We start from the raw sequence: 24,850 nt of genomic DNA on the forward strand, positions 1-24,850 counted from the left end.
GGTTTTTTTTAAAGCGAAACACAGGCTCACCGAAGTGACCAAATTGAAATCCCCCTCTCTTCTTAAGCAAAGCGTTTTTTGTTTTTTTAAATCCTCGAGGCTATTCCAAGATCTCAGTCCAGAAAATGAGTTCCAGGACTTCCCACTTTGTTGGAAATCAAATCAGGTCCATTTTAAATCCCCCCCCCTCGGGGGTGGGGGGAGGAAGAACTAAGCAAACAAGTGTAGGGAAAGAATCTGGCAGGTTTTTCCCAACACGATTCCCCAATGTAAATATGTACCAAGCCCTTGGCATCTTATCAATGCTTCCATCTGGAAAGATTAAGGCTGCTGGTTTAGCAACACAGGATGATTTGGTTTCCAAGGCAGGTAGGCCTGCTTTGATATGTTCCTATAGATGGATGGATGGATGGATAGATAGATAGATAGATGTGGATGGATGGATGGATGGATGGATCGAGAGAGAGAGAGAGAGAGAGATAGGTAGGTAGGTAGGTAGGTAGGTAGATATAGATAAGAGGATATGTGTGTGTGTATGTGTGTGTGTGTATGTGTGTGTTTTTTCTATATGTGTGTATGTGTGTGCGTGTGTGTGTGCGTATGTGTGTGTCTGTATATCCCACCTTTGCCGCCAGGCATGGGGGAATTGAGATATCTCCCCTGGACCTATACAATATATGTATGGTATGTTTGTGCGTATGTCTGCTTAATAATGGGGTTTTTAAAATGTTTTTAAATTATTAGATTTGTCATGAATTGTTTTATTGCTGTTATGAGCCGCCCCAAGTCTACGGAGAGGGATGGCATGCAAATCTAATAAATAAATTATATATATATATATATATATATATATATATATATATATATATATATATATATATATATATATCACATGTTTTTGCTAAATATAGTTTGTCGACTATGAATAAATTAACTGCCTTGAAATGGCCCTGGGTTGGGCCTAGAGGCAAAAAGGAATTGTGACGTTCCTTTAATATACTAGGGTGATCCGACAGAAAGATAGATAGGTAGGTAGGTAGGTAGGTAGGTAGGTAGGCAGGCAGGCAGGCAGACAGGCAGATAGATAGATAGATGGATAGAGGGAGGGAGAGAGAAAGAGAGAGGAGGAGGAGGAGGAGGAGGAGGAAGAGAAGGAGCAGAGAATGGCGTTTGTGTATATGAATTTTTTAAAAATGAAACTTGGGGCCTTGTCATTTAAAAAGCACAGTTTTAATGCTCGTTTACAAAATCAATACACTGAGGGATCTGTCTCTCTCTCTCTCTCCAGGCAACTCACGGCTGCGAATATTTCCAAGCCAGGATTTTCTGCAAAACTCTAGGGTTCCAGCAGGAGATTTGAAGACTAAGCAAAAAGTGTTTACAGAAAACCGCCAGTTATCTATCACCAGAGCTTTGCTCCTTGATCAGGGCCTTCTGGGGGGGGGGAGGGATTAAAACACCTTTTGGCACCTGCCGCACTTTAAGCAGTAAAACATTTTCACTGGCAAAGGGGAAATTTTGAGCTGTTTTACCACCGCCACCCTCTCTCCCTCTTCTGAGCTCCTTTTTTCTGCTGGTTCCTGCCGCCCATTAATAGAACATAGAATAATAAGGTTGGAAAGAATCTTGGGGGTCATCTAGTCCAACCCCTTGCAACCCCAGGGGCATGAGATCCTCCACTCATTCCTATAGGGATGACATGATAGCAGGCTTCCAGTATTTGAGAGGCTGCCACAAAGAAGAGGGGTTTGTGTGTGTCAAATTATTGTCCATAGCACCAGAAAGCAAGAGAAGGAGCAATGGATGGAAACTAATCAAGGAGAGAGAGAGAGAGTAGCAACTTGGAATTAAGGAGAAATTTCCCCAATGGTGAGAAACATTAACCATTGGAATGTCTTGCCTCCAGAAGTTGTGGGTGCTCCAACGCCGGAGTTGTTGTTTTTTAGAAACATAGAAACATAGAAACATAGAAGTCTGACGGCAGAAAAAGACCTCATGATGATCCATCTAGTCTGCCCTTATACTATTTTCTGTATTTTATCTTAGGATGGATATATGTTTATCCCAGGCATGTTTAAATTCAGTTACTGTGGATTTACCCACCATGTCTGCTGGAAGTTTGTTCCAAGCATCTACTACTCTTTCAGTAAAATAATATTTTCTCATGTTGCTTTTGATCTTTCCCCCAACTAACTTCAGATTGTGTCCCCTTGTTCTTGTGTTCATTTTCCTATTAAAAACACAGATAGGACAGCCATTTGTTTGAAATGATATATAGAGTCTCCTGCTTGAGCAGGGGGTTGGACTAGATGATCTCTAAGATCCCGTCCAACTCTGTGATTCCATTAAATGGCTGTTGGGTCTCATCAAGAAGGAGATTTAAAAGAGATTGGAGGATTTATTTGGGGTTGGCCTAATTTCTGGCCAATCCTAATTTCAAAAGTAAATCTTAAATCCAAGGAATGATGGACGGAAGCTGACCAAAGAGTCAACCTGGAAATGAGGAGGAACTTTCCTATGGCAAGAAAGACCGACCATTGGGACAGAAGTTGCCTACAGGGGTTGTGAGAGCTCCAACACTTAGCAAGAGCATGTAGAATAGAATAGAATGGAATGGAATATAGAATATAGAGTAGAGGAGAGGAGAATAGAAGAGTAGAATAGAATAAAATAGAATAGAATAGAATTCAATTCTTTATTGGCCAAATGTGATTGGACACATAAGGAATTTGTCTTTGATGCAAACGCTCTTTAGACTTATATACCATCGCACAGTGCTTCACAACCCTCTCTATGTGGTTTACAGAGAGTAATAAGCATATCACCCCAACTATATGGCTCCTCATTTTACCGAACTCAGTAGGATGGAAGGCTGAGTCAACCTTGAGCCTGGCGAGATTCGGTTGGCCAAGCTGCGGGCAGCTTAATCAGCAGAAATAGCTTGCAGTGCGCCATTGAGACTCTGGAGACTTCCAAGAGGAGATTGGACTGCCATTTGTCTGAAATGATGTTCAGACTCCCGACTGAGTGCGGGGTGGGGGTGGACTAGATAACCTATAAGGTCTCAGAAGAGGTATATCAATGGGACGGAGCGCATTGATATATTTGGAGTGCTATAATAATAATAATAATAATAATAATAATAATAATAATAATAATAATAATAATAATAATAGACAAAATCTCCATCTCTCAATTGCAAAAGGCCGCTTTACTGGGATCGGCAAACGTAATTCGCCGCTGCATCACGCAGTCCTAGGTGCTTGGGAAGCGCCCGACTGGTGATGGAATACGAAATCCAGCATAGTGATCTCGTTTGCTGTGTTGCACTGACATAACAACAACAACAAAAACGACAGAGTTGGAAGGGACCTTGGAGGTCTTGTAGTCCCTCCCCCTGCTTCGGCAGGAAACTCTACACTACTTCAGAAAGATGGTCCTCCAACAGATGGTTCACTCCTTCTTTGTGGCAACTCCTGAGATAGTGTTCCAATATCTCAGAGGTTGCCACAAAGAAGAAGGAGTCAACCCAGGGGTGGGCAGTGGGGTAGGGAAAATAGAGCTCCACCCCAGAGCACCCAATTTGCACTGAAAGATGTTGAAAGAAAATGCAGGGCGTGTTGCATAAGTCTTGCCCACAGGGTGGTAGTAAAAAAATTGGTAGCCCTTTGCTGAGTCAACCTGTTCTCAAAAACACCTGAGGGCAGGACAAGAAGCCATGGGTGGAAGCTGAACAAGGAGAAAAGCAACTTAGAACTAAGGAGAAATTTCCTGACAATTAGAACAATTAACCAGCGGAACTGCTTGCCAGCAGAAGTTGTGAATGCACCAACACTGGAAGTCTTTATTTATTTATTTATTATTTATTACTTAGATTTGTATGCCGCCCCTCTCCGAAGACTCGGGGCGGCTCACAACATGTAAAAAACAAATCATAAGCAATCAAACAGATGTAAAATATTTAAATATTTTTAAAAAAAACCCATATGCTAACAGTCACACACACAGACATACCATGCATAAAGTAAACGTGCCCAGGGGGAGATGTTTTAGTTCCCCCATGCCTGACGGCAAAGGTGGGTTTTAAGGAGTTTACGGAAGGCAGGAAGAGTGGGGGCAGTTCTAATCTCCGGGGGGAGTTGGTTCCAGAGGGCCGGGGCCGCCACAGAGAAGGCTCTTCCCCTGGGGCCCGCCAACCGACATTGTTTAGTTGACGGGACCCGGAGAAGGCCCACTCTGTGGGACCTGATCGGTCGCTGGGATTCGTGCGGCAGGAGGCGGTCTCGGAGATAATCTGGTCCGATGCCATGAAGGGCTTTAAAGGTCATAACCAACACTTTGAATTGTGACCGGAAATTGATCGGCAACCAATGCAGACTGCGGAGTGATGGTGAAACATGGGCATACCTAGGTAGGCCCATGACTGCTCTCGCAGCTGCATTTTGCACGATCTGAAGTTTCCGAACACTTTTCAAAGGTAGCCCCATGTAGAGAGCATTACAGTAGTCGAACCTCGAGGTGATGAGGGCGTGAGTGACTGTGAGCAATGAGTCCCGGTCCAGATAGGGCCGCAACTGGTGCACCAGGCGAACCTGGGCAAACGCCCCCCTCGCCACAGCTGAAAGATGTTGTTCTAATGTGAGCTGTGGATCGAGGAGGACACCCAAGTTGCGGACCCTCTCTGAGGGGGTCAATAATTCCCCCCCCAGGGTGATGGACGGACAGATGGGATTGTCCTTGGGAGGCAAAACCCACAGCCACTCCGTCTTATCCGGGTTGAGCTTGAGTCTGTTGACACCCATCCAGGCCCCAACAGCCTCCAGGCACCGGCACATCACTTCCACCGCTTCGTTGACTGGGCATGGGGTGGAGATGTAAAGCTGGGTATCATCCGCATATTGATGATACCTCACCCCATGTCCTTGGATGATCTCGCCCAGCGGTTTCATGTAGATGTTAAATAGCAGGGGGGAGAGGACTGACCCCTGAGGCACCCCACAAGGGAGAAACCTAGGAGTCGACCTCTGGCCCCCCACTAACACCGACTGCGACCGGCCAGAGAGGTAGGAGGAGAACCACTGAAGGACAGTGCCTCCCACTCCCAACCCCTCCAGCCGGCGCAGAAGGATACCATGGTCGATGGTATCGAAAGCCGCTGAGAGGTCAAGGAGCACCAGGACAGAGGATAAACCCCTGTCCCGGGCCCGCCAGAGATCATCCATCAACGCGACCAAAGCGGTTTCCGTGCTGTAACCGGCCCTGAAACCCGACTGCTGGGGACCTAGATAATCGGCTTCTTCCAAGGACCGCTGGAGCTGGAGTGCCACCACCTTCTCGACAACCTTCCCCATAAAGGGAAGGTTGGAGACTGGACGATAGTTGTTAAGTACGGCTGGGTCCAGAGAGGGCTTCTTGAGGAGGGGGCGCACAAGCGCTTCTTTATAGAGTGATGGAAAAACTCCCCTCCCCAAGGAAGCGTTGGTAATCTCCTGGGCCCAGCTCCGTGTCACCTCCCTGCTGGCCGAAACCAACCAGGAGGGACACGGATCCAGTAAACAGGTGGCGGAACTCACAGCTCCGATGGCCTTGTCCACTTCATCAGGTGTCACCAGATCAAACTCTTCCCAGACAGGTGGACAAGTACGTGCCCCAGTCACCTCGACTGACTCGTTGTCAGTCGACTCTGTTACACAATTGGAGTCGAGATCGGCCCGGATCCGAGCGACTTTATCAGCGAAAAACGTGTTAAAATCCTCGGCACTACTCTGCAAGGGCTCCCCAACTCCCCCCTGGTTGAGAAGGGAGCGGGTCACCCTAAACAGAGCGGCCGGGCGGGATTCCGCTGATGCAATCAAGGCGGCATGGTACGCGCATCTTGCCGCCTTGAGCGCCACTTTGTAAGTCTTAATAAAAGCTCTTACAAGTGTTCGATCGGATTCAGACCTACTCTTCCTCCATCGCTTCTCTAGACGTCTCTTTTGGCGTTTCAACTCCCGGAGCTCCTCGTTGAACCATGGGGCTCTACGGGGTCTAGCGCCATGGAGAGGTCGCAAAGGCGCAATCCGGTCAAGAGCCCCCGCTGCAGCCCTGTTCCAGGCCTCCGCGAGAGACTCCGCCGAACTGTGGACGAGTGCCTCTGGAATAACCCCAAGCGCCGTCTGAAAGCCCTCTGGGTCCATCAGGCGCCTGGGGCGGAACATCTTCATTGGTTCCGCCTCCCTGCGGGGGAGGATTGGAGCCAGGAAGTCAAGCCGTAGTAGAAAATGGTCTGACCATGACAAAGGCAACACTTCTAAGCCCCTTAGTCTCAGACCATTACTCAATTGCTCGGAAAGGAATACCATGTCAGGTGCGTGCCCCCCCTCATGAGTCGGACCCTGAACTACTTGAGTCAGGTCCACGGCTGTCATGGTGGCCATGAACTCCTGTGCCAACCCAGAGGTTTCGCCGAGTGACGGCAGATTGAAGTCCCCCAAGACAATAAGTCTGGGGAACTCTACCGCCAACCCGGCTACCTCCTCGAGTAGCACAGGCAGGGCTTTTGACACGCAGCTGGGAGGCAGGTACGTGAGAAATAAGCCCACCTGAACTCCTAAGTCCAACTTCATCAAGAGAGACTCGCAACCCGCTATTTCCGGAGCAATGAGTCCACGCAGGCAAAGGCTCTCCCTGGCTACAATAGCCACTCCTCCCCCCCTCCCCTGGGGTCGCGGTTGATGCCATATCTGAAACCCGGCTGGGCAAATTTCAGAGAGAGGAACACCTCCCTCCGGGCCCAGCCAGGTTTCAGTAATACATGCCAGGTCGGCCTCCTCATCCAGGATCAAATCCCGGATGAGGAGAGCTTTATTAACCACCGACCTGGCATTCAACAGCAGCAACCTGAGCCCAGGGCCAGAGTTACACTCATCACCAGTACCCAAGATTGGGCTCACAGAGCCAGAACAGGGGACCGTTATTAAGCAACGGTCCCTCGTTCCCCTGGAACGGCTAACTCTGTGGCCCCCGCCATATCTGCCTCTCCCCAGCAACACAGGGATATTCCGACCCCCTGCCACCCCAGAGATCGGTGCCCCTCCCTCTCCTGTCTCCCAGGCGCTTTAAGAAGATGTTGGAGAACCGCTTGTATGAAGTAGTGTGTGGTTTCCTGCTAAGTAGGGAGTTGGATTAGAAGACCTCCAAGGTCCCTTCCAACTTTGTTATTATAACAATCTTAGTGAAACTGGGGATTTTAGATTGTCTAGTTTTAATTAATTGGATTTTGTAGTACTGTATATTGTTTTTTATATGTTGTAAACTGCCCCAAGCCTTGGAGAAGGGCGGCAAATAAGTCTAAATAAATAAGTAAGTAAGCAAGTAAGTAAATACATATTTTCTTTAAAACTTCCATGGTTGGCGAAAAGCCTCCCCCCCCCCCGCCCCCCCGGGGAAGCGGAGGGCATTTAAATTCGGAGGGGATGGGGGCGAAGTTGGAGTGGGGTCAGGGAAACAAGGGCGCTTCAGTGACCAGTCCCCGTACTTCCGACCACCACTTCTGCCTGCCGGTGTTTGTTTGAATGGTCTCTTGGCACCTGCTTTAAACACACACACACACACAACGAAGCCATCTGGAAAAGAGTGCGGCGAAGTTGGAACAAACACGATTTGAACGGCTGGCGGTCTGCCTTCATCGGGGTGGAAAGCAAACTCCGGAGAAGGGTGGGCAGGCGGATCTCGGGAGACCTTTTCCCTCTCCCCCGGGGGGCCTGGCCTGGCAAACTCCCCTCCCCCTTTCCAGATCCCCTGAGCTTCGCAAGATTCTCACTCGGGCCCCCCAGTTGCGTAAATTTAAATCGCGCCTCTTTCTCGTGAAGCCGAATATTGGGGATCGGCACCAATGTTGCAGGGTCTGTTTTTCCAGCAGGGAAAGAGAGCTCGCGTTTGGCACCCGGGCGGTGGAAACGTTTTTCGGAGAAATTTCGTCAAGTGGGGATATGCGATCCCTGCTACGAGCTCGCAGCTGTTGTCGGCTTGCTTGTGTCAGGAGGGGTGGGGGATCTTTCCCCGGGTTGGGGGACTGTGATGCCGGTAAAGCCGCCCCCCCCAATCCGGGCCCAGGAAAACACCAACCGTGTTTAGAGTTCCCGCTAAGCCCCAGTTTGAGTGGTTCTCCAATTTATGCGCCCAGAGGAAGATGGTTTGGTTAGGCCATGAATCCAGGTCTCTCTCTGTGTGTGTGTCTCTGTCTCTCTCTGTGTGTCTCTGTTTCTGTCTCTTTCTCTCTCTCTCTCTTTGTCTGCCTCTCTGTTTCTTTCTCTGTCTCTGTGTCTTTCCATCTCTTTCTCGCTCTCTGTCTTTCTTTCTCCGTCTCTGCCTTTATTTCTCTCTGTCTCTGTATCTCTCATTCTCGCTTTCTCTGACTCTCTTTTCTCTCTGTGTATCTCTTCTTCTGTCTCTCTGTCTCTGTTTCTCTCTGTCTCGATGTCTCTCTCTGTCTCGATGTCTCGATCTCTCTCTCTCTCTCTGTATTCTCTGTCTGTCTGTCTCTCTCTCTTTCTCTCTCCTCTCTCTCTCACCAAGGCCAAAGAAAGCCAGTCGACCACCAGGCACGGGGAGGGGAGGTTTGGAAGGAGGGGGTGGGGAAGCTGGGTTTTTGGTCAGATCACGGTGGGAAGGACGAGAAGATATGAATAGAAGAAAGAGGGAGATGATGGCGGGACGGGGCCAAACTGAGGAGTAGGACAATATATATATGGGAGATGGGAGAGAATGGGAGATTTCCCCAGCCCTTCCCAAATCAAAAAAATTGAGAACATCAAAGAAGAAGAAAAATCGATCACGTTTGATCACGGATGACCGTCCGTGATACTTTGGCAAAGGGGCTGAGATTCGGTCCAATTCAGGGCCAGCAAGAGGGGTGGGTGGGGGTGAGGAAGAAGACCCCCTCCTCCCGAGAAAATCCCCCTCCCCACTCACCCACAATAATGCCACAGGCGCTCAGCAAGCCGATTTCCTTCTTGAGGGCCACTCCGCCGTCTCCTTCCGACTTCTCGGGCACCTTCTCGGGGCCACCTCGGCGACGGGCACCCTCTTCCATCCTGCCTTAGGTCAGTCGGAAGATCCGCAGGAATTCCGGAGGGTTTTCCCTAGGATTTTGGTGTGTGTGTGTGTGTGTGTGTGTGTGTGTGTGTAAGCAGTGGGCTCCCGACTCGATTCTCAGTTCCAAAGCTCAGGTCAGTCTAGATGAGCTCTGAGGGGTTCTTCTCCCAAACTTTAAGGCAATCCCCCCTACTCCAATGGGAAAGCCTCGTCTAAAAGAGTATTTTGTTTGCAATATGCTGGCAGTCTCAGCCTCCGAAACTGGGTCGCTGGATTTTCTTTTATTTTTTCTTTTCTTTTATCTTTTCTTTTCTTCTCTCTCTTCTCTTCTATTCCTTATTCTCTCCCCTCCTTTCTCCTTTTTTTCCTTTCTTTCCTTTTCTTCCAGAATCTAAGCCAAGGGTCTCGTCCGGGACTGGGTCAGTCCCCAAAAGGAAACAAAATGACCCACCCCCCCTTTAATTAAAAAAAATTAATTAACTCTTGTTCCGGCACAACCGGAGTCTACCCCGTTCGGGTCGATCGCGGAATTTTCTCTGACTCGCAGCCCCTTATGCGTGCGGCTGACCTCCACGGCGTGGGACACCCCCCCCCCCCCCGCCGGGGTTCCAGTCGCAGCGGGTGATGGGTTCAAATCGGGCTCGCGAGGGCTCCCGGCAACGCTTTGGAGAAGCGGCGGGGTGTCTTCTGCCGAGGCTGCCTGGCTGAGCTCTGGTTTCCTCCCGCCCCGCGGCGCCGGAGTCGTACTGCCCTCCGAGGCTGGCTCGCCGATGTGATTTTTTTTTTTTTGCTCTCCGCTGTCAAAACCGGCTACTACCGGCCTGGGCGGTGGCCGAGCCTCGCTCCTCCCCCTCTCTCGCCTTACCTCCAGCACCGGCACCCGTTCAGATCAGCCTCCCTTGGCCCTCCCCACTCGGGGAAAGGCTGGCGAGGGGAGGTGTATGTGTGTGAAAAACACGCGTGGGGTGGCGGTTCCCCTGAAAACATGCTTGGGGATCCGCCCCCTGCCACGAGCGCTGCCTCGGGACCAACGGAGCCAAGTTGGTCCCCCTCTTCGTGCCAATCCTCCCTTCGCGCTGGCTCCCGTGGCAGGGAGTTCCTCGGGTGAAGAGCACGGCGTATTCTCGCTTGGGTCGGCCACAGCTTAAGACGAATTCCCACCCCACCCCAAATTCGTCTGTTCTGCTCCGATCCCACCGGGCTGGCTCTTGTGGCAGGGAGTTCCTCTGGTTAACCTGCCTCGGGATAAAACTCGGGCGGATTCTCGCGTGGGTCGGCCATAGCATAAGATGAACTTCCACCAGTCACCCCCACTCCCCATAATCATGTGCCACGAAATCCCCACTATAGGGCTGATCGAAGCCAAAGACGCCCCTCTCCGCTGCAATCCTGCACTCCTTTTGTGGCGGGGAGTTCCCGGGTTAACACAAGCATTTGCGGGGGGGGGGGGGGTTGTTTCTTTTCCCAGGACGAAAACGGAGGGAATTTTCTCCGTGGTTCGCATCCCTATGGTGGTAACAAAACGCAAAAATGGTTATGATCGCATATCATCCATACTTTGTGTTAGGGAAAAGGAGTAAAAAATAAAAATAATAATAAAGGATTTTTTGGAAATGCCTCTCTCTCTCTCCCCATCCCCCGCGAGAACCCAAAAATAGCCCCGAGATACTGTTGACATTTTGCGAGACTCGCCTCAAAAGAGATTATTTTTTCTTTTTCTTTCTTTCTTTCTTTCTTTCCTTTCCTTCCTTCCTTCCTTCAAGTTGTGGTTGGCTCTGGCCCAGCTCCTGCCCCAAGGAATGTAGAGGTGGATTTGGGGAAAACATCCACATGCCACAGTCTGTTTTGCTCCCGATAGAATCTCCCCACGAAGTCTCTTCTGACGAAGGAAGTGTGAGTGGCAGGGAAGAGGGGAGTTTGGCAGACAGCCCAGGAGGAGATCAATCATCCTTATCATCCCTGGATTCTGAACAAGAACCTATGGCAGACCCACGCATGCCTAGTGTGATGCATAGGAGAGAACAACTGAAGGATTATTACAGGAGATAAGTGAGGCCACCTGTGGTTGGGTGGGGCTGCTGTAAAAAGAACAGCGTGCTGGTTTAGCCTCCTGGAAGTTTATCTGATTCAGTTTGGTCAAGATCGTGGTTTTGCTGTTTTCCTGTTCAAGACTGTGTGTGGACTTTCTGGACTTTGGAATTGGACTCAATTTCCCAGTTACTGGGTGAAAAATTGGATTGCATTTAACCTGTGCCTTGTGTGTACCAGAAAATCCCTTTGATATTTAAAAAGGGAGTTTTTTCTGTTTTTCTGTTGATAAAGACTTTTGGTGTGGTGTGTGTCTTTTTGGACTAATTACCCTGTAATAATAATAATAATAATAATAATAATAATAATAATAATAATAATAATTATTATTATTATTATTATTATTAATAAATAACAACAACAGAATTGGAAGGGACCTTGAAGGTCTTCTAGCCCAACCCCCTGCTTAGGCAGCAAACCCTACACTACTTCATTGTTCTGTCAGGAAATTTCTCCTTAGTTCTAAGTTGCTTCTCTCCTTGTTCAATTTCCACCCATTGCTTCTTGTTCTACCCTCAGGTGATTTGGAGAATAGCCTTGACTCCTTCTTTGGGGCAACCCCTGAGATATTGGAACATTCCTACAAGTCTCCCCTAGTCCTTTCCTTTAAACATGACATGCTCAGTTCCTGCAACCATTCTTCATCTGTTTTAGCCTCCAGTCCCCTAATCAACTTTGCTCTTCTCTGCACTTTTTCTAGAGTCTCCGCATTATTTTTGCATCCTGGTGACCAAAACTGAATGCAGTATTCCAAATGGGCTTTATAAAGTGGTATTAACACTTCATGTGACCTTGATTCTATCCGTCTGTTAATGCAGCCTAGAACCGTGTTGGCTTTTTTCACAGCTGCTGCACAGTGCTGGCTCCTATTTAAATGGTTGTCCACTAGGACTCCAAGATCCCTCTCACAGTTACTTCTGTTGAGCCCAATGTACCACATATAGTGTACCTGTGGATTTTGTTTTTGTTGCCTAAACGTAGAACCTTACTTTTTTCACCATTGAATATCATTTTGTTAGATAGCGCCCAATGTTCACGTTTGTCAAGATCCTTCTGTATTTCGCACCTATCTTCTGGAGTGTTGGCTGTTCCTGCCAATTTGGTGTCATCTGCAAAATTGATACGTTTCCCCAACTATCCCCTCATCCAAGTCATTGAGGAAGATGTTGAAGAGTACTGGGCCTAAAACAGAGCCTTGGGGTACTCCACTGCATACATCCCTCCATGTAGATGTAGTTCCATTGAGCACTACACCTTGAGTGTGGTTAGTTAGCCAATTTTGAATCCATCCGGAGGTGTTGCTGTCCATCCCACGTTTTTTCTAGTTTATTTAGTAATAGGTTATGGTCTACTTTATCAAAAGCCTTACTGAAGTCCAGGTAAATCACATCCACAGCATTTCCCTGATCCACTAATTCAGTGTTTCCCAACCTTGGCAACTTGAAGATATTTGGACTTCAACTCCCAAAACCCAAATTTTGGGAGTTCAAGTCCAAATATCTTCGAGGTGCCAAGGTTGGGAAACACTGCACTAATTCATTACTGTGTCAAAGAATGTGGTATAAGATTAGTCTGGCATGATCTGTTTTTGACAAACCCATGTTGGCTTTCGGTTATTACTTTGTTTGCTTCTAGGTGTTCGTTGACTCCTTCCTTTGTTCCTTCGTTCCTTCCTCCTTCCCTCTCTCCCTCCTTTCCTTTTTTCTTCCTTCTTTTCTTCCTTCAAAACCTCTCCTCTAAAGGGCTGGATTGTTTGCTTAGGTTTCTTTCCGCCTCCCGAGATCAGGGTCTTTCTCCCACCCACCCTCCCCGACTTCTTCCCAGGTTTTGGGGGCGCTTCTCCGTCTCCCAGTCCTCACCCAATTCGCGGGTTTCTGGCAGAACGGGGGGGGGGGGGGGGCGTTGCCTCAATCCAGCTGCCGAAGAAGAACTGAAATGTGATTATATTTGATTTGATTTGAAAGTTTTCAACCCCGGCTTTGGGAATCGCGACTCTCACTCCACTTCAGACCCTGGGGCGGGGGTCCCGAAATCTTCTCCCTCCGGAACCGCGTCCCATTAACCGATCGCGATCGGTTCGGAGCCGTGCCCACCCGCGCATCTCGATTTGAGTCTAAATAGAGCCAATACGGAACCAATCCCCCCCCAAAAGATTGAAAGATTGGGGACCCCTGCCTTAAGGGGGGAGCAGTGGACTGGCTTTCTCTGCCGCCACGCCCGCCCCTACCCCCCAGTCCTCGACCCGCTTTAAACCCCCCCCACCCGCCCAACCCCTCCTTCCGCCCCGTGTTTCAGGCTCAAGCTGGCTCTCCCCTCGCCCCCCCCCCACTCGCTGTTTATTACGGGACTTCAAACTTGTGCAACGCTGAAATCGTCATCTTGGGGTTGTTGTTGTTGTTGCGAAGTTGGGAAAGTAGCGTCGGAAGGAGCTTTTTGGAGGAGGGGGGCTTTTAAAGGAGAGGGGAGGAAGGGTCCTTTTCTGTCTTTCTGTCTGTCTTTTCTTTCTTTCTCTCTCCCATCCCTCTTCCTTCCTTCCTTCCTTTTTTCCTTTCTCACTCTCTCCCCCTCCTTCTTTTTTCTTTCTTTCTCTCTTTCCCCTCCTTCTTCCTTCTTTCCTTCCTTACTCGCTCTTTCCCACTTCCTTCCTTTTTCTTTCCTTTCTCACTCTCTCCCCTCCCTCCCTCTTCCTTCTTTTTTCCTTTCCTTTCTCAGTCTCCCACTCTCCCTTCCTTCCTTCTCTCTCTCCTCCCTCCCACCCTTTCTTTCATTCTCCTTTCCTTCTCCCTCCCCTCCCTCTTCCTTCTTTTCTTTCTTTCTCTCTCCCCTCCCTCTTCCTTCCTTCCTTCCTTTCTCACTCTCTCCCCCTACCTCTTTTTTCTTTCTTTCTCTCTCTTTCCCCTCCTTCTTCCTTCCTTCTTTCCTTCCTTCTTTCTTTCCTTATTCGCTCTTTAGCACTTCCTTCCTTTTTCTTTCCTTTCTCACTCTCTGTCCCTTCCCCCTCCCTCCCTCCCTTCCGTTCTCACTCTCTCCCCTCCCTCCCTCTTCCTTCTTTCTCTCCCCTTCCCTCTTTCTTCTTCCTTCCTTTCTCTATCTCCCCTCCCTCCCTCTTCCTTCTCTTTTTCTTTCCTTTCTCAGTCTCCCACTCTCTCTTCCTTCTTTCTTTCTCTCTCTCCTCCCTCCCACCCTTTCTTTCATTCTCCTTTCTTTCTCCCTCCCCTCCCTCTCCCTTCTTCCCTTTCTCGTTTCCTCTCCCCTCTCTCCTCCTTCCTTCTTTCTTTCCTTTCTCATTGTCTCCCCTCCCTCCCTCTCTTTCTCCGTCCTTCCTCCCTCCCTCTCCCCCACCTTGTCCCCAGATCGCCTTGCTCGTCGCGTCCCCTTTGCTGATCAGGCAGGGGTGAAGTCCAACTTTCGGGAGCAACAGGGGATCCCCCTTATCGTCAGATCAGCCTAAGTAGGCAGGAACAAAGGTCAGGGGTTGGGCCCGGCCGGGGTACAAGAGATAAACCTATCGCGAACCAGACGCCGGAAGGAGCCGGCGCTGCTCCTGCAGCGGGAGGCTCTTCTTTTAAGGAACAAGAGGGAGGGGAGGCTTGGGGAAGAGCAAACCAGGATTAAAAGGGACGCCGCCTCCTTCCAACAAATTTTTGGAACCCCCCCCTCCCGCAAACATTAAATCATAATTTTGTCCCTTGCCCTGCACACATTTTCAAATCATCATTTTTGTCCCTCGAAGACGCAATCGCTCTTTAGCTGGGGATACGAGGGTTGCCCTGCCCCCTGCTGGCAGCAAAATAAAATTGCCAGCGGGACTTATCTACAGTTAGTCCTCGATTTACGACCACAGTGGAGACCCACCCCCACCCCCAAAATGTATCTCGCTACGGGAAACGTTTGTTAATCGAAATTTGCTCCCACCGATACGGTCGACACCTTTGCATCAACAGCAAAAAATTGAGCTGCATGCGCAGCTCTCTGTCTCCTGCGCACATGCGCACGCCCGAGCATGATTTTGCTTCTGTTCATGTGCAGGAAGTAAAATCTCATGAGGGGACACGCATGGGCATGAGATTTCGGCAATTTTTTGCTTCTGCGCATGCAGAAACAAAATTCTGCCCATGCGCGGAAACAAAAAAACCCACCAAAATCTCACCTGCACTTGCGTCCCCTCACAAGATTTGGCTGGTTGCACATGTGCAGAAGCAAAATCTCACTCAAACACATGTGTGCGCACACCAGAGACACAGAACTGCGCTTGCAGTGCACTGGTAGCGGTGGGAGCAGCAATTTTTAGCTACCTTTCTTGCCACGGTTGTTAAGTGAATCACTGTGAATGTTACGTTCGCAATCTTTAGGAAAACCCACAAACCGGCGTCCGCATTTTCTGCATTGGATGAGGAGAGCCCATCTTTCTCCTTCTAGCCCTGGCCATTTTTTTTACAGAAGCACAATGGAGAGTGTTCTAATAAACCTGTTTGGTTTGGAGGCCGCAGCGGATCAAATAGAAAGTCCCTACAGAGAGTGGTGAGGACAGTGGAGAAGATGCTAGGAATGCTCACCTCCCGTTATTTGGGATGCTGCTTACAAGCGTGGAGCTTAAGACCTGGAAGTAATGTTAGAGACCCCACACAGCCACTTGATGGTCTGTTTCTGTAGTTTTACTCTGGGAGGAGGGTTCAAAGTACCTATAGTAGGATTACTGGATTCTCGGACAGCTTCGTTACTTAGGCCATCTTAAGTCTTCTAAATTCAGAAGATTTTTTTTCTTTGTGTCCGCCATGTATATCAGGGGAGAAAATCAGTAGGTTCTGACAGGTTCTGGAGAACCAGTAGTGGAAATTTTGAGCAGTTCGGGGAATCAGTGGGAATGGGGATTTTATTTATTTATTTTATTTATTTATTTATTAGATTTGTATGCCACCCTTCTCCGCAGTATCCTTCTTCTGTCATGTCCAGCAAGCCATGTCCACCTAATCTGGTGGGGGCGGGGAATTGAATTTCACCCCTGAGGTTTATGTAGACATTCAAACCAGACTGTGATGTTTCTCTGTGACATATATGGGTGTGTATGTGGGCGTATGTATAATGGTTATCTTTTGAGAGTGCAATGCAGCAAAAATTCATTTTAACATATGCTGATTACATTAGGCCAGTGTTTCCCAACCTTGGCGACTTGAAAATATTGGGACTTCAACTCCCAGAATTGCACAGCCAGCAAATGCTGGCTGGGGAATTCTGGGAGTTGAAGTCCAGATATCTTCAAGTTGCCAAGGTTGGGAAACACCGCATTAGGCTAACCTAACATAATCCACTCCCCTATCCTATCATTATGTTTCTATTCTGTTCTATTCCTATTCCTATTCCTATTCTATTGCTATTCTTTTTAAAAAAAATTTAAAAAATATCTTTATTAAATATATGCGTTAAAAATAAAACAAAAACTAATTAAAATCCCTTAATATAAATCAAAATAAAGATATGCACAATAGAAATTCGGACCAAAATCAATACAATCCCTGTCTGAGTTCAATCCACTTGGTAATTACGAGTAACTTACTAATATCACAACCTACAATTACTTCTCACTAACAAAAATAACAAACATAATCAAACTAAGCCGTCACAATCCAAATGCCTGCTAGTTTGCAGGTACCATCCCTCCTCTCTCTTTCTTCTCTCTTTCTTCTTCTTTTCTTTCTTCCCTCTTTCCTTTTCTATCCCACCTCCAATCACCTTTTCTTCCCACGTTATTCTTGGACTATTAAATATTACAGCTATAAGACTATTCAAATAAGAATATTGAATACAAAATTTTGATATACAATGTTCCCTCGATTTTCGTGGTGGATGCGTTCCGAGACTGCCCGCGAAAGTCGAATTTCCGCGAAGTAGAGATGCGGAAGTAAATACAGTGATCCCTCGATTATCGCGAGGGTTCCGTTCCAGGACCCCTCGCGATAATCGATTTTTCGCGATGTAGGGTTCCGGAAGTAAAAACACCATCTGCGCATGCGCGATCTTTTCTTTTTTTTAATGGCCGCGCATGCGCAGATGGTGGAGGTGGGGAGCGACGAAAGTGCGGAAGCCGACAGATTGCTTTGGATGTCGGCTGCCCCCGCCCCCCCAGCACCCGCTCGCCCGCCCTTCGCCCGGCCACCCGCCATTCGCTCGCTGCTCGCCCGGCCACCCGGGTTCGGGGGGGTGCTGGGAAGCCCCCCGGGCCGGCTGCGACCTTTTAAAACAGCCACGCCGCTTCCCAGCTGACTCCCAAAGCCAAACGCGGAAGTGGTTTTTTTTAAATTAATATTTTTTGAAAAATCGCGATATAGCGTTTCGCGAAGATCGAGATCGCGAAACTCGAGGGATCACTGTACACTATTTTCGGCTATGAACAGTATCCCAAGCCTTCCCTTAACACTTTAAACCCCTAAATTACAATTTCCCATTTCCTTAGCAACCATTTAGATTATTACTCACCATGTTTATTTATTAAAGTTTATTTTTTAAAATGTTTTTTAAAGGCAGACAAAAGTTTGGCAATGACATATGATGTCATCGGGCGGGAAAAACCGTGGTATGGGGGGGAAACTGTGAAGTATTTTTTAATTAATATTTTTGAAAAACCGTGGTATAGACGTTCCGCGAAGTTCGAATCCATGAAAATCGAGGGAACACTGTATAGACAAATGTTCGGAATGTATATACAATAATATATATAAGCCGCTCTATAAAAATACTGTTTACCCCATCCCCCTCCCACTTCTCTTTTTTGTATTCCCATCCCCCTTTTCCGTGTTTTCTTTTTTTTTTATAACCTAATAAAGTATATTTTAAATAAAAATGAAACAGAGATAAATATAAATGTACATGACATATCAATCATATATGTTGTATTATGGCAGAGATAGAAGAAAGGGGAGAAGGAAGAAAGCGAGAAGATAAGAAAGATACAGTAGAAAGGGGAAGTTTGGAGAAAGAAAAGAGAAAAGGGGGATTGAAAAAGAAAGGAGAAAAGGAGAAGACATGCTGGCTATTTAGCTGGCACTTCCGTAGTATATGACTTCTAATTTAAATATGTTGTTGGTGTAAGTTTCCCTTGATTTTTTTTTATTAGTTCATTGAATGGCGTTAGTTAATTTTTTGTAAATATTGTTGGTTTTTATCTCAAGAGCAAGTTCTTGTCCGTGCACTCAATATTTTAGAGTTTTGTTCGTAATGTTCGTTGTAAGTCTAAAGGTTGCGTTGATCAATATCTTTTGTACGTTGTGTGAAAGGTTGGTTTATATTTCCTGGCGATGTTGCCAGTACATGAAATCGTTGAATAGTCTTCTTTTCATAATAATATTTAAGGGAGGTTTTTTTGCCTTAGCCAATGGTACCAATTCTCCCGGGCGTTGTAGAAGTCAGTTTCATCCCTATTTTGTGTCTCCATTGTCAATTTTGATAATTCTGAGCATATTATTATTATTATTATTATTATTATTATTATTATTATTATTATTATTATTATTTAGATTTGTATGCCGTTCTTCTCCGAAGACTCGGGGTGGCTCACAGGATACAAAACCAACACAGCAACAAATCTAATGAATTAAAAGTTACTACTAAAATCCCATATACAGATAATAAAATCAGTCAGCCAATTCATTTACAACCACACATTACATCTCGTAAACAGAGGAAGGAGGCTTGATCTAATTGCCCCAAGCCTGGCGACATAAATGAGATTTGAGGTTCTTGCGAAAGGCAAGGAGGGTGGGGACAGTGCAATTCTCCAGAGGGAGCTGATTCCAGAAGGCTGGGGCCCGCACAGAGAAGGCTCTTCCCCTGGGCCCCGCCAGATGACATTGTCTAGCCGACAGGACCCGGATAAGGCCAACTCTGTGGGACCTCACCGGTCGCTGGGATTCATGCGGCATCTTAAAAGGTATTAAAAGCAAATATACACACAACCAAACCATGCATAAACTCTATAGGCCCGGGGGAGATGTCTCAATTCCCTCATGCCTGACGGCAGAGGTGGGTTTTAAGGAGTTTACGAAAGGCAAAGGAGGGTGTGGGCAGTTCTAATCTCTGGAGGGAGCTGGTTCCAGAGGGTCGGAGCCGCCACAGAGAAGGCTCTTCCCCTGGGACCCGCCAGACAACATTGCTTAGTCGACGGGACCTGGAGAAGACCAACTCTGTGGGACCTAATCAGTCACTGGGATTCGTGCAGCAGAAGGCGGTCCCAGAGATATTCTGGTCCGGTGCCATGAAGGGCTTTATAGGTCATAACCAACACTTTGAATTGTGACCGGAAACTGATCGGCAACCAATGCAGACTGCGGAGTGTTGGTGTAACATGAGCATATTTAGGGAAGCCCATGATTGCTCTCGCAGCTGCATTCTGCACGATCTTGCTGTTTAAGTAATCTTTCACTTACAAGCATTCATTTTGTGACCAATTACAATTGCAATTGGAAAAGGTGATTTATGATCAGGTTGCATACTTATGCTCAGCGGTGGGCTGTTGCCTGGAGGCGGGGGGGGGACGGGACAACACAGTGGAGTAGCGAAAATGGAGCTCCACCCCAGAACACCCAATTTGTTGAAAGAAAATGCAGGGCGTCCTGCATAAGCCACCCCCTCAGTGTGATAGTAAAAATTTTGGTAGCCCTTCACTGCTTATGACTGTGGTAGGCAACTGGCCTGTATTTATGGCGATTGAACTATCCTGGGTGTGGGTCATGCGAACCTCTTTTGTAATTCACCCAGGCAGCCTCTGACAAGCAAAGTCAACGGAGGAAGCCAGATTTGCTTAATGAGCCCCATGATTCACTGAAGAGCGGCAATGACTTGCTTAACAACCATGGCAAACAAAGTCGTATAATGGCCCAAAACTCGCTTAACAATTGCCTGGCTTTTATTAACCCAAACCAAGTGTTCTGTCCAGCTCTCTGGTAGAATCCTCCCAAAAATGCACAGATACAATTTCAGACACACACACACGTTTGAAAATTCAAAACAATGTTCTTTATAATGAAAATTCACTTAAACTAATTCCTCTTTTGGTATAGCAAAGAGCACTTGTCTCCAAACAAACTGGTAATTTGTACAAGTCCCTTATCAGTTCTGTGATACTTATCTTGCAGCTGTGAGGCAATTCACAGTCCTTCTTCTTTCACAAAGTGAAACACACTTTGCTCTGGTTTAGTTTCAAAGCGGGGGGAAATCAGCACACAAAAGGTCAAAGTCAGCAAAGCAGTCACGAAACACAACGATCAGATAATCCTCCACAATGGCCAAACCCACAGGCTGCTCTTTATAGCAGCCTCACTAATGACCACAGCCCCACCCAACCACAGGTGGCCTCATATTCTTTGATAATAATCTCTCAGTTGTTGTTGCCTATGCATCACTCTCCGCATGCCTGGCTGTATCATTAACTCTTGTTCTGAATCCAAGGAGGAGCTAGATAATTGATCTCCTTCTGAGCTGTCTGCCCCACTCTCCTCCTCCCTGTCACTCATGTCTTCTTGGTCAGAGGAGCCTTCATCAGCAGATTCCACCGGGGGCAAAACAGGCCTGCAGCATGTGGATGTCTCCCCCACATCCACAGTCCTTGGGGCAGGAGCTGGGCCAGAGCGAACCACAACACCAAGGGCTCAATAGTGGTCTTAAGTTGAGGACTAATTGCAGAAAAAGTGCAACATCTGGATACAGTTCTGGTGCTCAAGGCAATGCTTGGTCTGGCTCGGGTTGATGGGCATCAGAGTATGACACATCTGGAGAGCTTACATGAGTGACATTTGGCCGGAGGCAGTTTTCTCTTGCGCCAAGCTGCAATAGGCAGATTTAGATTTAGATATATACATATATAGGTATATTTAATTGGAATTTGCAAGCTTAAATTCTGCCCATCCGATTTTAATCTTTGCGAGTTGTCATGTGAATTCCTGTGCTCTAACCAAGCTTCCCACGCATGTACTTTAAGACATCTTCAGTGCTTTTCCACCCACATACCCATTGTAATAATTGCCATCTTTTTAAAAACCACCCACAACCCCCCTCCACATACACTCATGTTATGATAACAGGTCTGAATTGCAAAAAAAGTTAGAAATATTGCCCCCCCCCAAAAAAAATACACAAGTTTTGTGTATCTCTATGCTGCCATCTAGTGGCAATCTGGATTTCTGCACTAGTTGGATTGGATGATAGATAGATAGATAGATAGATAGATAGATAGATAGATAGATAGATAGATAGATAGATAGATTTTTTATTGGCCAAGTGTGATTGGACACACAAGGAATTTGTCTTGGTGCATATGCTCTCAGCGTACATAAAATAAAAGATACATTTGTCAAGAATCATGTGGTACAACACTTAATGATTGTCATAGGGGTCAAATAAGCAATGAAGAAGCAATATTAATAAAAAATCTTAGGATACAAGCAACAAGTTACAGTCATACAGTCAACATGGGAGGAAATGGGTGAAAGGAATGATGAGAAAAACTAGTAGAATAGAAGTGCAGATTTAGTAGAAAGTCTGACAGTGTTGAGGGAATTATTTGTTTAGTAGAGTGATGGCGTTCGGAAAAAAACTGTTCTTGTGTCTAGTTGTCTTGGTGTGCAGTGCTCTGTAGCGACGTTTTGAGGGTAGGAGTTGAAACAGTTTGTGTCCAGGATGTGAGGGGTCAGTAAATATTTTCCCCGTCCTCTTTTTGACTCGTGCAGTATACAGGTCCTCAATGGAAGGCAGGTTGGCAGCAATTATTTTTTCTGCAGTTCTGATTCTCCTCTGAATAGAATTACCAGTATTAGAATTAGAATTAAAATTGCTGCTTGATGATATAATTGAAAATTGGGAAGTCCTAGACCACCTCTATTTCTGTGGTCCTGAGGATTTTTTAGTTTACTTCTGGCCTCTTTTTTTTTTTTTTGACCAGATAAATTTCCGAATTTCTCTGTGCAAAGAATCAAAGAAGGATTTGTTCACATTTATTGGTGCAACTTGGTAGAGGTATAAAAATCTTGGTAGGATGTTGCATTTAATAGCGAATGTTTTCCCCATCAGGGAGAGTTTCAAATTTGACCATCTTAGTAAATCTTTTTGTACCTCTTTAAGTAATTGATTGTAATTATCTTTTTTTTATAGTACAGTAGTATAATTTGACGTCATCCATATTCCCAAGTATTTGATCTTTTTAACTGTCTTTATGTTGATCGAATCCTCCAAAATTATAATTTGTTTTGGGGACATGTTTTTAGTTAGAATTTGAGTCTTTGTTTTATTAATTTTTAAGCCAGTTACTTCACCAAATTTATATACTGTATTTTCTTTAGTAAAATAGGAGCCGTTTCTATTGGATCCTGTATAATGAAGACAACGTCTTCCGCGAAGGCTTGTACGTAGTTTGAATTGTTCTTTTTTAATGTTGATACCCTGGATTAAATTATTGTTTCTTATTTTATTTAGGACTGTTTCAATTGCCAAAATAAAAATCAATGGAGCTTGATGGGCTCCTTTTGTTATTGGTATTTTTTCAGTAATCTCATTGTTGAAAAGAATTTTCGCAGATTGTTGCAAATAAATAGTTTTAATTAAATTGAGGAAATTTTTACCAAAGTCCATATATTCAATTTGTGTAATAAAATATTGTCAATAATCGTAAGTTGCAACACTTAATGACAGTCCAGCTACAAATAAGCAACCAAATCATATTGTGTTTTTGCTTCCACCTAAATCGCTGCTTTGTTTGGCCGCCAACCAGTGAATCTTGAAACACATAGGACCGCAGTTCTCAGCATCTCTTTATGACTTTTCTTGGAATTTTGGGACTTTTTACTCTGCATTGTAGAGGGCGTCCAGTTGAAGATGGAACAACGTGGGCTTTGAAGGGAAAGCTATTGGAAGTCTCGAAGATCTGGATGCAAAAAAATCTGGCATCCCACAGACCTGTGAGACTACAATTCCCAGCACCCTCTTTGGATCCCCTTGGAATTCTGGCTTCAAAGTCTGCAAGGCCATCCAGTTGGAGATGGAGTCAAGCAGAAATTCAGGGGAGATCCTAGATCCAGGCTACATCAACCTGGTTCCCTCTATATGTGCAATACTACAACTCCCAGCATCCCTTTAGCATCCCCCCCCCCCTCAGAACTCCAGGAGTTTGTTGCTCCACAGTCCGGAGGGTGCCCAGTTGGAAATGGACTGGAACGGGAATTATGAGAAAACTTTTGGAGGCCTTGCAAAAAATAAAATAAAAAGCCTGTCAGCATACAAGACTACAACTCCCAGCACAGCCGAAGGGTAGCCTTATTGTTTGCTCTCGCCCGTTCTCGTAAGCCCCGCCTCCCCAGTGCTCTTGCGACCAACCCTTTCTTTTCCCGCCACTTTCTGGAAGCGGGAGGGAAAGGTAAGGAAAGTGTCGCGCATGCGCGCGCCGGCGACTCCTCTGAGGGAGTGGTTCTTGGCAGTTTTCAGTTACGTTACAAACTCGCAATTTTAAAAGAAAAAAAGAAAATGCCGCTGGTCGCAGCGTTATAGCAACGCAGAGGCGGCCTGCTTGGTTTCCCTCTCCCCCACCTCAGAATGAATTTGGAGTTAGTTCCCATCATCCTAAGAGCCACGCTGAGGAGGATGGTGGCTGTAGTCCATCAAGGAAAATTGAATTCGGGAGCAGGAGGTTTCCCCCTCAAAATTACCACCCTGCCTTCCCTGCGACTTGGCTTAGATGGCGGTTGAAGTAGATGAACCACGTTTATAGGCTGGCTAAGGCAGGGAATTTCCAAAGGGGTGCAAAGAGCCATTAAACTTTGTTATAACCTTGTTAGAATCATGGTTTGTATCAAGTGGAGTGAATCACTGCGGGGATTTGAGGTTTGGAGACAAAGTGAATAACTACCCGTAGGAGCGTCTAAATTTCTCCTCAGTACTTTCTTAATTTCCTTTTCCTCTTCTCTCTTAATTCCTTATTTTCCTTTCCTTCTTACACCCATCTTCCTTCCCCTTTTTCTTATTTATATACTATACGCATATATCCTGTCAAATATAGACTTATCCAATAAGCAATTAAATATCCATAATGGTTAAGGCATCGTTAAAAAAAATGTAAACAATGCAACTGCTTTACAAATGAGAGCCATAGAAGGAGAAATTACAATAAAAGCGATTTTTTTTTAAAAAAAAGGGAAATCACACCAAACCCAAACAGTGTAATAATTAAGAACAGCATAGTTGAAAGAAAAATAATTTAAAGATGGCAATAGCAATTCAAAAACTTGTTTGGAGAAGTTAACCTCCAATAGTATGTTAGAACAATGTCAAATCTATTCTTAAATGGATGCTCTTGAGTCCCCCCACTCAAAGGACAAATCTTGTAGTCTTAAGAGAAACCCCAGTAAATCCTCATTATTTTCCTGCTGCTTCTGCTCTCAAATCAGATTTAAAATGTGAAAGTCATCCCGAAGTCACAATATGGTTTAAAAAAAACCCCACATAAATCTCTGACCTTTTGCTTTAACCCGTGATTAAATCACATATAAATGGTATCTGTTCCCATTGATTAGATTGTAAATTTAGCATACCTTTAACAATAGTGGGAATGTCCTGATAGTGAAGAAAGATTGGAGCTGCAGTTTTCATGATTTTTACATTAAAGAACCTTGAGTCCAGTGTTCCCTCTAATTTTTTGGGGGGGTAG

At 46.1% G+C, this 24,850-nt stretch overlaps 1 protein-coding gene across 1 annotated transcript in view; it reads right to left on the minus strand.

The window, feature by feature from the left end:
• Positions 1-9,674, minus strand: part of LOC139155522 (large neutral amino acids transporter small subunit 2-like) — a 52,873-nt gene extending 43,199 nt beyond the window's left edge. Inside the window, exon 1 of the mRNA XM_070730687.1 lies at positions 8,956-9,674. Within this exon, the coding sequence (XP_070586788.1) occupies positions 8,956-9,076 (121 nt within the window). The 5' untranslated portion in view covers positions 9,077-9,674. The remainder of the gene's footprint in view (positions 1-8,955) is intronic.
• Positions 9,675-24,850: the final 15,176 nt, after the last annotated feature.

The sequence above is a fragment of the Erythrolamprus reginae genome, unplaced genomic scaffold (genome assembly GCF_031021105.1).
Source record: "Erythrolamprus reginae isolate rEryReg1 unplaced genomic scaffold, rEryReg1.hap1 H_26, whole genome shotgun sequence".
Lineage (NCBI taxonomy): Eukaryota > Metazoa > Chordata > Lepidosauria > Squamata > Dipsadidae > Erythrolamprus > Erythrolamprus reginae.